General features: G+C 41.5%; 1 protein-coding gene across 1 annotated transcript in view; it reads left to right on the forward strand.

Moving 5' to 3' along the window:
* EGF (epidermal growth factor) overlaps window positions 1-18,704 on the forward strand; it is a 100,628-nt gene that overhangs the window by 1,026 nt on the left and 80,898 nt on the right. Inside the window, exon 2 of the mRNA XM_029913511.1 lies at window positions 16,223-16,354. Coding sequence (XP_029769371.1) covers window positions 16,223-16,354 — 132 coding nt within the window. The remainder of the gene's footprint in view (window positions 1-16,222; window positions 16,355-18,704) is intronic.

Genomic DNA, 18,704 nt, shown 5'->3' on the forward strand with positions numbered 1-18,704 from the left:
GTGGAAAGGCAGAGCCAGTGCTGTATTGGGCTATATGGCAAGGGAGGGAGGAAAAATTCTGGAAGTTTTCAAGGAGGGAACCCAAATATTAGAAGCTAACCCCTTTCCTTGGTTTTCTAGTGCGTCAGAAGCTCTGACTCAGTTCTTGACAAGATTCCAGTGATTTAATAACAGGTGCCTCTTGGTATGTTCTGCCAAGAAATGGCAACTTGTAAACAGAACACAAAAGCATTCATGCTAAATGTCTTACTGTTAAGAGAAAAGGAGCAAGGCATACCAGTACAAGGTATACAAATAATAAACTTACCTGAAGGCTTTTCAGAGACTGAGGTGCATTTCAGCACTCCTTTGGGAGTTCAGTATGACGCGTAAACACATTGTATGGGCCTTATTGTGTTCTCACTTACACGAGAATAACCCTATTGAACTGAAGGATGTTTCCTGGGTATAATTTAGAGCAGACGTTGGCCATTGAAGTTTAAAAGTCTATAAAGATGCATTCTTTCTTCTTTTTCTTGCAGTTGACTCAGTTGCACCTTTACTTTATATTTATTAATCTCCAGAAAAGTGAGAAATGCTTTGCTATCTCCTCTTCTTTTCTGTAGAGAATGAGAGACACTCCATTCTATTTTTCATATTGTACTTGGAGAGATTTCTTTTTTAAACACCTCAACCACCAGAGCAGCTGGCGAGTAGCTCAGCAAGACACTGAGGAAATAGTCATACAATCTGTAGCTATAAAGTAACCTGGTAGAAGTATGTATTTTTTGCAATAGCTAAGCCTACGAGTAGATTATGTGATCACGGGTGTTGTATGATGTCAAGTAACATGTTGCTGTTCAGAGTATATGGAAATTGAAATGAAATGGGCTGGACTCTGCCCTCAGTTATAGCCTATTGGGGTTGCATGGGTGTTATTGAGGGCAGAATTTGGCACAGTGCATAGCAGTGAACAACAACACTTATGTGGAATGGCTTTTGATCTTTTAAATCCCTCTCTTTATTTTCTTCTGACACAAGATTTCAGTTGTGTGACTGTAGAACTGTTAATGTTTGAGTCCCTGCAATAATTACACGAATCTGATTAGCAAATAAAAGGTGCTGTGCAAACATGTGCCAGGAAGCTGAGGGCGGATGCTGAAGGCAACTGAGGAGACAAATGTGGAGAGTGGGTCTCATGACTCATACTGGCAAACTGTGAACAATGACAATGCTAGATAGGACTCGACAAACATCTTTGTCATCTGTAGGTCATAACAAATATACTGGTTATTAATCAGTGCTACTGACATTGTCTTTTTTCCTGTTAACGTATCAGCATCACATCAGCCATAAAGGCCTTCACCAAAATGAGAAGGCAACAACTCTATAATTAGTGCTTTTTGCAACAGCTCTCTCTTTATCAGAAAGAACACAGGCTTTTCTAGATTTGTTGTTAAATTTTATTACTATGATTCGGGGCTAGCTTGGGATATCCTTATTCACACTGTAGTACTTTACTCCTTGAATTGTTTCGTTGATTTCAAGGGATGTTCAAAGATCAAGGTGCTACTTATTGTAAAGTTATCATAATCTGGCCCTAAATATTTTAAAATAGCTTTGTAAGGCAGTTTATTTGAATCCACCAAATCAATGAATGGCCCTGCCCCCTCAAGTGAGGGAGGGGCCACAGAACCCAGAACTCCATAGATTATTGGGAACAAGCAATAAAAAACCAGGGAGACCAAAACAAGGGCTTATTCGGTCCCTGGACCAAATCTTCTGAACTGTAGGGGAGGAAGAGGATGTTATATACTTTATTCTGTAATTATAAAATTATATCACTATTTACAAAAAATTAATGATTTTAGGCCCTGAACCCTCGTGGGTAGGGAAGCACCTAGTCAGATTGCAGGACTGGGGCTTTAGTTACCAGTTGGTAACTCATCTCTCTCTCTCCTAGATCTTAGTGAATACATGTAAACTTTCACCTGTACAGGAAAAGCAGTTTCAGCTATACAGGCGTTGTTCTCCTTTGTACCACAGTCAGAATGCATACCCAGTGTCAGGTTTCTAGAGGAGCTTTACTTCCCAGCACAGTAGACGATCATTTACCTGCATCACTCATATTTTTGAAAGAGCTGCAGTACATATACTACTACAGTTGTTTGCTTATGTTTAGTAACCTTCTGCCAGCCATGCTAGTTAAACATTTCACCTTCATAATGCATGATAGGACATTTGATGGGAATCTTGAAAATACTCAACAGAAGATATTTTCCACAGGGGTCTTATCCAAAGCTCAGTGAAGTCAACTGAAAGACTCCCACTGACTTCAGTGGGCATTGGATGAGGCTTTATATGAATAAATACCATCTTTATGGATTAAAATTTGGAGCATCGTTGAAAATTGAGGTATGAACAAGAAGTAACCAGGAAATATTGACAAAGTGTCCTGTGGCACCTTATAGACTAACAGAAGTATTGGAGCATAAGCTTTCATGGGTGAATACCCACTTCGTCAGACGCAGTGGGTATTCACCCACGAAAGCTTATGCTCCAATACTTCTGTTAGTCTATAAGGTGCCACAGGACACTTTGTCGCTTTTTACGGATCCAGACTAACACTTTGTCGCTTTTTACGGATCCAGACTAACACGGCTACCCCTCTGATACAGGAAATATTGGAAACTAATATCATATCTCTCATGGGGCCTTCTCCTGGAAGGTGCCAAGTGCTCTCAACTTGCATTGACTTCAAGGATAACATTTCTTGTCTAAAGGAACTTTGGATGGTGTTTTACTAGGGACAGGTAAGTCAGGCTGATAGAATGAAGCTATCTTAGCTTTCCTTATCAGTATTTTGTTTGGTGAGGAGTAGCAGGCATTAGTGTTGTGTCCAGTTTTATGTTAAGATTTTCAGAAGTGGACAGTGATTTTGGGTGCCTCAGATTTTAGATGTCAAGCTTGACACACTTTTAAAAAGGCCTGATTTTCAGAAAATGCTGAGCTCTTTCAAAAAAAGGGGCAAAAATAACAATGAGATTTACCTTGGAAAAAGGCAAGCTAATAATAATAATAATAATAAAATTAACAATGCGTTCAGTAACAGAGAAATAAGGGAAGTAATGATTATTGGGTGAAATTTTTCAGACAATTTTTTTTGAAGAAAAATGCAGATTCGGGTTGACTGAAACATTTAGTGAATTCTTGCTGAATTTGCCAAATTGTTTTGGTCAAAAAATTTTTTTTTTAAAAATTGACACAATTAGTTTCAGTGTTTTTGAAATTAAGTATTTCGATTCAGAATAACTTTTTTGTTTTAGAATGGTAGTTCAATTTTATTTTAAAAAATAAACCCTCAAAAATAAACCTGCATTTTGGGTTGTATGAAATGTTTTTTGTTTGACGCCAAACAATTTTTTTAAAAACTTTTTTGGCTGGTCAAAACATTTGAAAAAATTTCATTTCATGTTGCCCTGAAATGATTTTTTTAAATTTTTCAGTTCAGCCAGTGATCCAAAAAATTGATTATTTGCATAGCTCTAGTAGAGATGCATCAAAATTGGATGTTTGATTCAGAACACCTGTAAGGACTGCGTATCTGACTCTCTGGATACTAACTCGCCCTTACAGTTTATTTTCCTGATCCATCCCCAAATTGAAAATAGCCTGTTTGTCAGTTCTGGCCCAGACATGGCCATGCTCTTGAGATTTGGGTCCAAGATTGAAAAAGTTTAATGAGTACAGTTTCTCTCTGTGAGATTTCTGCCATTTTCAGTTGATAGCCCTTAAGAGCAGCTTGAGAGATTTTGCACCATTGACACTCAGCCCAAAATCTGATTCAGTTTCATACCCAAACCAAAGCTTAAATTCACTCTGCTTTCAGATCCAAAGACCACTTCCTTGGCCCTACTCCACTGAAAAAGTCCAAGGATCGATAATCTCTGTTTCATACTTACATGGCTCCTGTTATCATAGTATATCAGAATCTCCTGATCTTTAATATATTTATCCTCACAACACTCCTGTGAGGTAGGGCAGTGCTGTTATATCCCAGTTTTACAGATGGGGGCCTGAGGCACATGGAGACTTAGTGACTTGTCTATGGTCACACAAATAGTCTATTGCAGAGCAATATAATATATGCATGTAGTGTAAATGCATTAAACCTGGGTCTCCCTGGTTCCAGGCTAGCACCCTACCACTGGACCATCCTTCCTTCTGGGAGCAATGGACAGGTGATATACATGTTTGCAATTATTATTATAGCAAAATCAGGATTCCTGTAAGTGTGCTAGGTGCTTTAATGGAAAAGATATAAGCTCATTGGGGCAAGAATCACCAGGGTATTGCTCATGTCTCTTAGATTGGCCACAAGTACTTTATTGCTGTGGGTGCTGTAGTAGATGCAGTCTAGATGTAAAGTTAGCAGAACTATCAAGCTTATCACAGCTCACTGTGTTATTGCATATATTTGGAATAGCCTTGGACATGTGGTGTATCTGTCAAGAGAAGCTGGTCAAGGGTCCACATGTCAGAGGAAGGTTAAGAAGTTGACTCTTGGGGTCTTTTTACCAATGCCCAGTAGAAATATTAGCCTTGATCCTCCACTGCATCTGAGCTCATGTGTAGGGGGGTGAACATTAGGGAGCTTATTATGGCTCCCTGATTCTGGATTGGCAGACTCCAGCATGAATTAGAGAATCTAGGGCTGCCGTGACTTATACCAATAAGGTTCCCAATGGAGCTGGGGAGGATCGGCAAGTTGCCTGTTTCTTTCCCCTAACCAAATAACCTCCTCTGCTTTGCCAGTGTCTTCTCCCCCCATGCTGAGTGGAGGGCAACTTGTGCAGCTTTATGCCAGTGGGGAGTCTCCCTTCCACTGGAGATTTCTCTGCGAGTCTGAATGGCACACAGTAACCCAGGTAGAACTGAGAATCTGGCCCATAGTCTTTTACAGATGGACAAGCAGCACACTTGTTTGTTTTGCTTAATTAGCTCATCAGAATTGATTTTGACACCTGCTCCTTCGATTCCACCAGCCTAAGACTCAAGAGGTCGGTGTTACAGTCTCAGATTGGCATGCCAGTTTCTGTTGCTACTTTATAGTAGTGCCATTTCTTTTTTCATTTCTTGCTCTCCTTAGGCCTTGAAACAGTACAGTTTTAGCCTAAGAGGTCACCACTGGGATTTTCTTCATCCTTCAAATGAATTTTATGTTTTTGCTTGTTGATAAAATTGTGGTGGTGACTAGATATAATGGGCTGAATTAATCTCCGGTGGAACTCCACAGGAGCCAAACTTCCGTGAGGTCGCATTTGTAAGTAAATGAAGGCAGACTGACTCACAGCCTTCACACACACACACTGCTTCTCTGCATCCCTGCCAAGCATGCTAATGCTTCACCTTCTCTGAGCAGAGCATTTCTCAGGACTCTCAATAAACTGGAATATTTGTATGTAAGGGCATTGAGCACTGCCAGCATCGCGATGACATGATTCATCGTTTTCACCGATTCTCAAGGCATTCTCTGCATAAAGAAGTCTTTGACTACAGAGCAGCACCTCATTCTTCTATTTAGAGCTGCCTGTCAGAGCACTGCAGACAGCCTTTGTGTTCACTAAGCCGATTTCTTTCACAGGGAAAAGTTCTCATTAGTTGTTGCTGGGATACATAAAGCAGCTCCGGCAGGATGTCAGCTGCACTTCCCTTTGGCACAAATAGTGCAGGTGAAGGAGAATATGTATGTTGCACCTGGTGGGCAGTTTTAGGATCAGTTTCTCCCAGAGTTTAAGAAATAACCTTTTTACTTCTTAAATTTTGCACAGAGAGGAGCGACCATATTTAGTATTGGGCTATCGTCTGTTTTACTGCAATACGCTGAGAACATACACAGAGACCCAATACATTCAGTAGTACCCCTGTGTACTACTGGCACCTCATCTTTGCCATTGTAATAAACGTTCTCTGATAGCAGAAGTGGGTTACTAATATGCCTCTGATTTTATGTTCAACAATTATTCTTTAACTATAGCATGCTTTCAGTTAAGGTGCTTGTTCACTCATCAGGGGGATTTTCTTTTTCATGTGAATTTTGGTGGCGATGAAAGGTGCCAGATTGACAGCCATAAATTCTGAAATTCCCTGTCTGTCCGCAAAACAAATAAAACAGAGGGAAGTGTAAATTCCCTCACCCTGACCAGCCAGTGTGCCCTTACCTGGAGGAACTATTTCTTAGATTCATCGAGTTTAAGGCCAGGAGGTACCAGTAGATCATCTAGTCTGGCCTCCTATATAACACAGGCCATTACATTCCACCCAGTTACCCCTGTTTTGAGCCTAACAACTTGTGTTTGACTAAATTACATCTTCCAGAAAGGCATTCAATCTGGATATGAAGGCATCAGCAGATGAAGAATCCACCACTTCCCATGATAGCTTTTTCCAGTGGTTAATCACGCTCTCTGTTAAAAAATTGTGCCTAATTTCTAATTTTAATTTGTCTGGCTTCACCTTCCAGCCGTTGGTTCTTATTATCCTTTCTTTGCTAGAGCTAAATGGTCCTGTAGCCCATTAGCAGTCCCTCAAATGATCCAGTCCCTGCAGATGGGAGTTACAAGAATTGCTCTCATTAATACTAATGAGAGTGACACTCACCTATACTCCCCACCCCCCTCTAGTGCTCCTGTGAGAGAATACACCACCAAAAGTCGATTCCTTGAAGAACAAGACGATAAGTTCCATTCATAGTGCTGGGATGAGTCATCAATTATATGGTATACATGTCAGCTGGTCATGTCTGATAGAAACACTGGTTTCTGGGAGGGCACATTAGTACCAATTTTTTTTGGTTGTTCTCTTATCTGTTGCTCACAGGTGCTTTTCACTGGTACTTAATTTGCTATGTCTGGTATATGATGTAGTTTGGCTCTTAAACCTCTAGACTGAAAGTGTCCAGTTAAGTGGTTACTCTGATAAGACAAATTACTGCATGATTCAGAGGGTTTTGGAATAGATATTTGATTACTCAACAAGTATTTTAAATCAGCTTTTTGCTGTGTATTCTCAGACTCATACAAAGCTTGTTTTTACATTGTAGTAGTGTGGCATTTTATTTAATGTCAAATAACATTATGTTTAATGACTAAAGGCTTGTCTTTGCTCTGTATATTTGATGGAAAATAATATTGAAATTCACTGTAGCTTAGCTTGTAAACATTCCTCTTTGAAACGCTTTCTCTCCTTTTATTCTCTCTGCATCAACTCTTTAGCCAATCTCAGGGCTGCAGGCAATATGAGATTGCAGGGTGAGCCCCCCTCAAACCCTCATTCTCCTTTAGTATACACGGATTACTCCTTCTTTGCCAACAAACAGGCAAACATTTTTCATGGCAATAGGCGGCACAGCCTCAGAAAAGCTATGACTGGCTGCTGGCTACTTGTAGGGTGATTTACTTCACTCAGGAAAGGAAAGGTTTCAGCAGAACAAATAGGAGCTGCTGCTTGGATCATCAACCTTGGGCAATTGAAAATGCGTTGCATGCAGCCTTTATCCACCCCTCTTGCCCACCTTTATTCACCCCTCTTGTGGGGCCCAGCTGAGTAGAGCTTGGTAATGCAGGACAGTTGCCATATTCTTGATCCCTGTGTGGCACAGAGTGGCACAATAAACCCATCTGAGCTAATGTATCCCTCGTTGCTGCTGTAACCCTTCTGCCCATCTAGTTGGCAGCAACAAGGGCCGGGTTCTGTATCTAGGGGTTCCGTTTCAATAACACAATGCAAAACCGGCTCGAGCCCCCACCCAGTGACCTGGGACAATTACATACCACCCCCCTGGGTACCTCTAAGAGGCAATACTTCCCCTCTCGCAAGCACGGAGTCTGAGTGTAGCAGAAAATGTTTAATAACATGAGGTAAAACGACCTCAGCATAAAATTGGAAAAACACCACAACCAGGATTCATAACACAAACCATAGCAAAACCCACCCCAGCAAATTGGGCTGTGTCCTTTCCCTTTGGTTCTTGAATCCAGCAACCCAAAAATCACCCAGAGTCCCCAAAGTTCAACACCCCCAAAGTCTCTTGGGTCCAGCAACCACCCAAAGTCCCAAAAGTCCAACAACCCCCAAAGTCTCTGTCCCTGGTCAGTGCAGCTCCAGAGTAAACGGGGGGGACACGCAGGGTGTTAAGGGGCATCTTTCGTGATCCGAGGCTGGCCAGCCGTCTGTTTCTCCGTGGGGGTTCCGCCGCAGCCTTTACCACGAGCCAGTCCACTTTCCTGCCATCCCACGAACTGCTCCGCTCTACAAGCTGCTCCGCTCCACTTCGCTTCGCTCCGTTCACCGACCTGTGAGCCGTTCCAGCCGTCCCCGCAAACAGCTCCGCTCGCCGTTCCTTAGGCCACTCCAACCGGCCCCGCAAGGCTCCACGCCGCTCGCTGCTCCTCCAGTCGTCCCCACAAATTGCTCCGCCAGCTGCTGAGCAATATAGCTTCAGGCTCCCCCACTAGTTAACACAGCACTCAGTGATTTCAGCTCTTAATAACATCAGCTCTTTTGTGATTTCAGCTCTTAGCAATTTCAGCTCATAGTATAGTAGGGGAGCCCCAGTGCTGGTGCACCATTGGCCCAAAGTGAATTTAGCTCAGCAGCCTGTAACTAGACTCCTAAGGGAATCAAAGTTAGCTCTGACATTCAACAGCGGAGAGAGGAGGCGCTGCAATTGGTGTTTCAAACCCTCAGAGGGGGCCCATACCATCAGGTACAAATACCTGTCCCCATCCTCTCTCAATTCACTGGGTTTTGTAACCCATGCCCCTTGTCAAGCAAGTGCTACTTAGGTAATGGTGAAGGACTCACTTAGTCCTTCTGTCATACAACAGTTCCACTGGCCTTGATTCACAGAATCAGGGTAACAAAACTTTATTCTTCCTGCCCCAATAATAGAGAAACTGGGGATCCCACACCAGCCAAAGTAACCACTTTCAGTTGCTGTGTTTCATGCCAGGCGAGTGGGTGTGCCTATGCAAACAAGATCAGCCCCTGGAGTTCTTTTCCACACTCGCCATAATTCACCACCAGATGTCAGGGTAGAGCTCATCCTGACTCTGCTTACACTGCTGTTTTAAATAGAGACAGGTAATTAAATCACAACAAGTGAAAAGTACTTCACTTAGGAAGGAAAAATCAAATGCACAACTACAAGACTGGGAAAACTGGCTCTGTGGTAGCACTGCTGAATGGGATCTGGTGATTATGGTGGAGCTCAAATGGAATATGAATCAACAACGTGATGCGGTTGTGAAAAAAGAAAATATCATTCTGGGATGTGTCATATGTAAGACAAGGGAAGTAATTGTCCCACTTTTCTCAGTATTGATGAGGCGTCAGTTGGAATACTGTGTCTGATTCGGGGTGCACACTTTAGGAAAGATGTGAATAAATTGGAAAGAGTCCAGAGGAGCGCAACAGAAAACACCATCTTGGCCAAAATGGCTGTAGAAGCCCTCTACACCAACATTTCCACACAAAGATGGACTACAAGCCGTCAGGAACAGTATCCCCAATAATGTCACGGCAAACCTGGTGGCTGAACTTTGTGACTTTGTCCTCACCCACAACTATTTCACATTTGTATACCTCCAAGTCAGCAGCACTGCTATGGGTACCCACGTGGCCCCACAGTATGCCAACCTTTTTATGGCTGACTTAGAACAACGCTTCCTCAGCTCTCATCCCCTAACACCCCTACTCCACTTGCAGTACACTGATGACATCTTCATCATCTGGACCCATGGAAAAGAAGCCCTTGAGGAATCCCACCATGATTTCAACAATTATCATCCCACCATCAACCTCAGCCCGGACCAGTCCACACAAGAGATCCACTTCCTGGGCACTACAGTGCTAATAAGTGATGGTCACATAAACACCACCCTATACTGGAAACCTGCTGACCATTATACTTACCTATATGCCTCCAGCTTTCATCCAGACCACACCACACGATCCATTGTCTACAGCCAAGCTCTAAGATACAATCGCATTTGCTCCAAACCCCTCAGACAGAGACAAACACTTTATCAAGCATTCTTACAACTACAATACCCACCTGCCGAAGTGAAGAAACAGATTGACAGAGCCAGAAGTCACCTACTACAGGACAGGCCCAACAAAGAAAGTAACAGAATGCCACTAGCCGTCATCTTCAGCCCCCAACTAAAACCTCTCCAGCGCATCATCAAGGATCTACAACCTATCCTGAAGGACGATCCCTCACTCTCACAGATCTTGGGAGACAGGCCAGTCCTCGTTTACAGACAGCCCCCCAACCTGAAGCAAATACTCACCAGCAACCACACAACAAAAACCCTAACCCAGGAATCTATCCTTGCAACAAAGCCTGTTGCCAACTCTGTCCACATATCTATTCAGGGGACACCATCATAGGACCTAATCACATCAGCCACACTATCAGAGGCTCGTTCACCTGCACGTCTACCAATGTGATATATGCCATCATGTGCCAGCAATGCCCCTCTATGTACATTGGCCAAACCGGACAGTCTCTACTCAAAAGAATAAATGGACACAAATCAGACATCAAGAATTATAACATTCAAAAACCAGTTGGAGAACACTTCAACCTCCCTGGTCACTCAATTACAAACCTCAAAGTTGCAATACTCCAACAAAAAATCTTCAAAAACAGACTCCAACGAGAAATTGCAGAATTGGAATTAATTTGCAAACTGGACACCATTAAATTAGGCTTGCATTACACAAAGTAAAACCTATTTCCCCATGCTAATTTCCCCCCCCCTACTGTTACTCACACCTTCTTGTCAACTGTTGGAAATGGGCCATCCTGATTATCACTACAAAAGTTTTTTTCTCCTGCTGATAATAGCCCACCTTAATTGATTACTCTTATTATAGCTAGTATGGCAACACCCATTTTTCATGTCCTCTGTGTGTATATATATATATATCTTCCTACTGTATTTTCCACTGCATGCATCCGATGAAGTGGGTTTTAGCCCACGAAAGCTTATGCTCAAATAAATTTGTTAGTCTCTAAGGTGCCACAAGTACTCCTCGTTCTTTTTGCTGATACAGACTAACATGACTACCCCTCTGAGAAATTATAATAGATTTAGGAAATCTGGTCTATGAGGAAAGGTTAAAAAGGCCTGTTTAGTCCTGAGAAAAGACTGAGGTGGACCTGTTAACAGTCTTCAAGTATGTAAAAAGGACAGTAATTGTTCCCCATGTCCGCTGAAGGTAGGACAAGTAGTAATGGACTTAATCTGCAGCAAGGGAAGTTTAGGTCAGATATTAGGAAAAACTTTCTAACCACAAGGGTAGGTAGTTAAGCTCTGGAATAGGTTTCTAAGGGAGTTTATGGAATCCCCATCACTGGAGGTTTTTAAGAACAGGTTGGACAAACACCTGTCAGGGATGGTCTATTTGGTCCTGACTCAGCACAGCAGGGCTGGACTTGATGACTTCTCGAGATCCCTTCCAGCCCGACCTTTCTATGATTCTATAATTTGATCCTCCCAAATGGCAATACTGCTGGCACTCAAATTAAAGGCCCAAATCCTGCAGCCTTTATTCATTTGAAACTCTCACTGACAGTGATGAGTGTTTTGACTGACAAAGGGCTGCAGGGTTTAGTCCCAAGCATCCTATATGCAGCTTCCTAATAGCTATAACTATCCTAAGAATCTGCTTAGCAACATGTTGGAAGGAAACTTTTGTTGAGGTTGCTCTTTTGTCTAACTTATTTCAATGCATGTACGCCATGAAGGGACAATGAATCTGCTTGACCTGGCCTAACACTGACGTTTAGGGGACATTCACTGTAGCATTTTGCAGAGTTCAATGTGGTAGGCTAATAACCTTCATGTAGAGGTTTAGGAAGAAGGAAAGGAAGGCTTTCTTTGCAAAGGATGAAATAAATGATATACAAAAGGACAGCATGGTAGGAATCTGTCTCAAAAGACTACTATCAAAATCAATTATATAACCGGATGTTTCAAAAGAAAACGTTTAGAAGAAATTGAGGAGAGGGGCTTGATATATAATAATTATTACTAAGCTTTCTGAGGAAGTAGCTGTCTAGCTAGAGACTTATGAAGTCCCCACTACTGTAGCATGTGAGCACCTCGCAAACAGTAATGAACTTATCCTCACAACAAACCCAGGGTCTAGGAAAGTTATTATTCCCATTTTGCAGTTGGGAACTTAAGGAACAAAACAGCAGTACTTCCATTGTATAAAGATGGCATAGAGCCAAAGTAGCAGTTCTGTGCCTCTTCCATCCAGCCCCTAGCAGAGGGGTCCTGTCTGAGGGATGAGTGGCATAACCAGGGTGAATCTTTGCTCCAGCTATCTCCAGTTGCCAGAACAGCATATTTGGGCATCTGGGTGTAAATTAGAGCAGTCTTTAAGTGACTGTAACTACGCTAGGGAGTTAACAGGCCTCAGAATCCAGGGGGATCATAAAAGTGGTATAAAAAACCACGTGTGCCCCATGCCTTCTAGAGCTGTGCTAAGCACATTTCAAACACTGCTCAGAAGCTGGATCAAAATTTGCTGTTTATTTTCCTTCAGTGTGCAACATATTGAGAATGAAATAAGATGGGGCACTTTGACTCATAGTTCCTAGATCTGAATGCCAGGGCTTACTTAGTAGAGTGTCCCTGGCTTTGGAATTCAGTTCTCCCATTGGTCTGACAAAGTGAGAGTCCATTCACCTACAGGGCAGAGTATGTTGCTCATCTGTTTTTCAGACTTTTCCCTAAGTGCTTATGGTGATAGCTGGATTATCTTTAGGGCTAATGTCGTCCAGCATAATATTATGCATAAAATATATGTAAATTTGTCCAGTGACTGATGGGCAGATTTCATGAATTCAAAATAAAAAAAATGATGCCACTGATTCTGTCACTAGATTTTGTATTGGTAAAGAGCAGGAGGAAGTACAATTTTATGGTTCTCTTTTGTTTTATGTTGCAGAGTTCCTCTGTGTAGCCAGCTAAACATGTTGGCAATCCGCTCTGAACAACATACTGCTGTGTGTTTCACTGTATATTTGAGTAAAAGGCTTGTACATGGTAGAAGGCATTTCTTGTTTTTCTCTATACTGGGCAGCTACAGAACTTTTGGGATGGGCTTTATGTCCAGTTATTATTATTTGTCATGTACATACTGCTGTACGGCTCATGCTGTCTAACTTAGGGAAATATAATACACCGAATAACAGTTTAATAAACAATAGGGGCAGATGTTGGAGCTCTATGCCAGGAGTTTTTTTAAGGAGAAAGGGAAGTTGCTTGTCACAAGAGAAGTGGGAGGCAGTTCAAAGCATGGGGGCAGGATGGCATGATAGAAGGTGTGAAGCAGAGATTGAGGGAAGAGAGTTTGAAGAGAGCAAGGGGAAATGAGTTTAGATCTGGGCTATGTTTTCAAAAGTTTCAATTCAGCCTTCACTTCTGCGTACAAACACTTGTAATCACCCTTTTTGATGCGTTATCCCTTATTCGCATAAATTCTAGAACTTACAAATGCAAAGTCCAGTTTCACGAAGTCGGTGCTTAGTTTGCACACACAGAGGGGGTTTGTATTTGTAAAGTCTGTTGTTTTTGCGCTAAAGTGATAGTGTGAGAAACCTGTGCACAAAAATGATTTGTGCATACACAATAGTGCACGTCCCAAGGGAAGCCACATTTCAAAATGTAAACCTGATTTATTTTACCCACTGAGGAGCAGCTTTTCTTTCACAGCCCAGCAGCTAAGAAAAGGATTGGAGCACCTCCTGACATAGTTACCTTATACTGATGGTTCTGATTCATATATATCTGAAGCACTGAAAGTTGCTGCCTCTACGGTATCTGCTGTTGGTGCCTTTGTGCTTGAAGACATTGGGGCAGAGATTACACTCTCTAGTGGCTGAAATGGAATTACTGAGGAAGGGGAATGTAGAAGCCAATAAAAATGGAAGTAAGATTGCCTGTATTGGATCACTTCCACGTAAGCGAGGCAGTTTATTTGCAATTAAAAAAAAGATAGATTTAATGCTGGGTTTGCTCCACCTAATTAATTGGAGAAATTATTCAAGAACAGCTGAGTTTCTGAAAAACTTGAACCTTTGTTATGGTGCAAGGATCAAGGTCAGTTTCTTGAGCTATCTGGAGAGGAAGTGCAATAGCTGTGTCCCTGATTATTGAAAGCACCTTAAATCAAGTCTCTCTACAGGTATACTGCGATGCATGACTAGGAGTTTTCTTGATCATATTTGAACTGCAGGAGTATTCACACAGCCTTCAGTGAATTCCCAAAGCCCTCTTTCAGTTTGCACTGGGCTAAAATTAAAATTTGGGGTGGGTTCTCCAGGTTTTCTCTTGTTTGGTTGTTGCAAAGTCTAGGTCAGGAATATAGAAGGAAAATTCTCAGCAACCTATGCAGTGACTATAATTCTCTGAACTGTATTCCTGACTTTTTAGGAAAAGATGTGTTCAGGAATCAGTGTCCTTTTTGTCTTGCAATCAATTGCAACCCTTTTCAAATGCTCTCTTGCTGCATTTTCTGTTTGTGTACATTCTTGTACTTACCGTGTTGATAAATTGCCAAAATAAGCCTTTGATATGCTTTTTTCTCCCTTCATAATGGACAGAAAAATGGATTTTATGCAGGGTAAAAGTCATTAATTAAGAGCACCTTATATGTCTGTACCAGTTAGCTTCCTCTGATGTACGCTAACAAATACATAAGACCCTGATGGTTCTAAGCGCTGAACACCTACTGAGTGTTGCCATCAGCTGCATTTGATTTCAGTCGGAACTGAGGACTCTCTGTATTCTGTGGATGTGCTCCTCACAGGAGTGGTCCCTAAGTGTTTAATTCCTTTTCCCATATATACCCCCAAATAAAACCTGCTCTTCAGGAATGACCTTATTTTCCAAAAGTCCTTCACTCTTGTAGCTGTTGCGTCAAGTCTCGATAATACAGCATAAATACATCAAGCATTTTGTTGATTCCTGAAGGCTCTAGACTAATCTGTCAGTTAGAAGTCAGCGTTTCTAACTGATTCACTGGTTGCACTGGACTGGTGTTTGGTTTGGGCTTGTTGCTCTCAGAACTCAAAGGGTCTGATTTTTCTATGCAAGACTCAGCTGAATCCCAAATGTAGTAGATGCAGTTTGAAATGGGAATGCCTTGACATTCAGGCATGTTTTACGATGCCTACTGCAGAAGGGGAGGTTGTGGGGGGAGAACTGGCAGTGAGCAGTTAGGCAGCTGCAGACCGAGGTAGTGTGTCAAAATTCATTTAGCAAATTATAATGTCAACCTCAGAAACAAACAAGAGCAGGGGACAAATACATTCCTTTTTGCCTGTGAAGCTACTGAACATTAGTTTAGAATGGAGAGTTGTTAGTTACAATGGATAGTCATTAGATAGAAGGGGGATTTCCCTGACTTGTCCCTTACAAATAAATCACTGAACAAACCCCTTGTAGTAACAAAGAAGCTATATAATATGATTAATGGAATGTCATTCTGTGTGGTCACTCTGAAGCCTAAAATGTCTGAGTCAGTGTGCAGAATGAAAATAGCTGCAAGTATGGGTTAGAGTTCTTTTTGTTCAAAATATCACCAGGTTTCATGGCCTGTTACTGTCCAATTTTGAAGTTCTCAGCCATTTTGATTACGAATTACACCTGTGCAGCGTACAGCTAGAGAGAGGCATGTATCTATGCCATGCCAAGAGTCCTCTAGACCATTGTGATAGCAGAGGTAACAACCAATCACTGCCCTTACTCTACGGCTAGTTTGCATTTCAACAATTTCAGCACAACACAACCCACTCACAACAACACAACCGGTACACACAATAACCCCAAATACACACATGCCCTCTCTGCACTACACACCCTTCATTCGCCTCCATGCACTCCCAGCACAACACAATCCACACACAAATCAACACAACTCTCTCAGCACAACACCCACAGTCTCCCACCTCACTTATACTTACCATAAGCTTGACTGACAAAGCCACAGACCCATTGCTAATGATACCATATAGTCATCCTACTCTTTTAATAATGGGAGATTAAAAATCTGTAGTTAACATGTTATAGTATAGACTAGCTGAGTCATATACATGCTTTCTTTTAGTATTTTGTTCTGTTTTGCTTGCTGAATTCTCCTGTATGTACTTGTATTTCAGATATTGATGAATGCCTTGAAGGTGGTCTAGGTACCTGTGGCCAAACCTGTGTCAATGTTCCAGGGTCCTATCTGTGCTCCTGTTTGCCTGGCTACACTCTGGATAATGACAAGTGGTCCTGTTATGCTGATGGTAAGATAATATTTTTAAATGGCTGAAAGGAACTTTATCATTTTATCTATCAGTATAGCATCAGTTCACAATGTGAAAACATTCCAGGCTAGTCTGCTCCCAGCACTGACTTGACATAACTCAGCTACTGGACAAGGAGTGGGAAAAAGTCATGTGCTGATTAAACAACTGCCACAGCTAACATAAAATTAAAGTGGAAAGTGAGCTTAATGGAATGGGCCCCTGCTCTGGTGTTAGTGTGAGAGTTCACACACAAAACATAAAGTGTGGGTGTGGTAAGAAAAATGAGCATGTAAAAATGAGTCCTTCTTACTTAACAGACCAGCTCCCTGTCTCTGTGCAGAGTCATAGCATCCATCCATTCACCCATCCCTCTCCTAACTAACCCTCCTAATATTATCCTTCCCTCCCCAAAATCATGGCACTAACATGACATTTGCTGCCATCACATTGTTCACTGTCTGTATGTTCTACCCCTTTCCCTTATACTCTGTCTGTCTTGTCTATTTAGAATGTAAGCTCTTTGGGGCAGGAACTGTCTACTCTTTTGTTTGTAGAGTCCTAGTTCAATGGGATCCCAGTCTTGGTTGAGCGCTAGGCACTGCCTTAATAAGCATGATTAATAATAACTTCTCTCATGTCCAATACTGTAGTATCTGAGCACTTGTGACCAAATCAAGTTTGAATACATTTTACTCCTGGTAACTTCCCAGTGCCAGTATAGCTAAGGAAGACTGAACTGGATTGGGTCTGGCTCACAAATCAACAACAGAATTGTTAGCTCTTTTCTAGCTTTAGCATCTTCCTCACACTGCTGATGAAGTGTGAGCCAGAAAGAAACAAGCTTGACTTTTGGATCCCAGGCTGAGGTCACAAGGCTACAAGCAGCACAGACAGTTTAAAAGAAGCATTTTTATCTTATATTTACTTGTCCAGATCAAATGTACATAGTTTACACCAAGAAGAGGAAAATAATGTAGCCTAACAATGCCATTTGTGCACAGATGCTTTTCGGAGAACAGTCCCACATTAAATTGAAAATGATACCAGAGAACATCATCATTTTTATAAGGGATAGTTTCAATGTTTAAAACACTATTCCAAAAGGGCTTCTGGAGCTGTTGTTTGGGTAATTTTCTGTGCTTCTTTGTAAGAATAATACGAGTATCCAGCCCTAGTCCTGTATCTTTTATATCAGATATAAACAATCTGTATCAGATATGATATGTGGACAGTCAAAGGAGAGGTGGCTTTTCATTTCAGGGGTTGTCAACATGGGGCAGAAGCCTTGCAGCTCATATCTCCATCTCTGGATATAAATTATTCAGTAGGAAACCCATCAAACAAAATTCCTTCATGTTTTATAGATTGTAAACACTTTGGGGGCAGAGACTGTCTCTTTCTGTCTGTTTGTACAGCACCTGATACAATGATGCTCCAAACTTGATTGGTGTCTCTGGATGATAACGTAGTATAAACATTAAATAACAACAACAACAACAACAGGGAACCCAAACAAAACAAAATTCCTCAATGTGTTCAATTCCCCTCCAGTTAGAGCCCTCAATTAAACTACTGTTGTGAGAAATTCACTGACTGGAGAGGACAAAAACAAAATATATGTAAACTCTTGGTCAGTGGAGTAATTGGCAAAAATGCAAGCAGTACAGCTGTCAGGTTCCTGAGACAAATCAACCTTGCTGCAGTTCAACATTCATTTACCATTTACGTAAACCAAGTCTACATAGTTGAAATAGTCTCACATGGATTTGCGCAGTGCAAACAGCAGAAAAAGAGAGTCACTAACATCCTAGAAGCAGCTGTTATAATTGGGTAATACCTTGAAAACTCCAAGTACAAAACAGCCTATGATACAAATCAGTGTGCTGGTCAACTTCCTCATGAACAACAATAAACCAAATATTGCGTTCCAGTCAAAAACTGCTGCCTAACCTGCTATTTGAAAGCAGAATCCAACTCAGAATCTTGAGGGGTAAGGAGTCCCATTATCTTGATGGGAGGTGGATAAGGCACAGAGTTTTATTTGTCTACCTTCACCTTGCAAGTGTTATGCATCTTGAGGACATCTAGTTCAAGTTTATACATTCAAGTTCAATGATGACAACTGAGTTTAGAACCAAAGCTTATGCCTAATATTAAAAAGAATTTTTTAAAAAGTTTATGAAACTTATTATTGAAACTGATGTACTTATTCATCCTTGTGAATGTTAAAAGTATGTCAGTGAAAACTGGTGGTAGGGTGTGGGTTTGAGGGATTTAAAATTTCCCCTTCAGTATTGGAAACTAAACCGAAGAGGTGAATGGATGACTATTATAGCTGTAATATATA

This window comes from Terrapene carolina, unplaced genomic scaffold, assembly GCF_002925995.2.
Source record: "Terrapene carolina triunguis isolate 2854851 unplaced genomic scaffold, T_m_triunguis-2.0 Scaffold706, whole genome shotgun sequence".
In the NCBI taxonomy this organism is placed as follows: domain Eukaryota; kingdom Metazoa; phylum Chordata; order Testudines; family Emydidae; genus Terrapene; species Terrapene triunguis.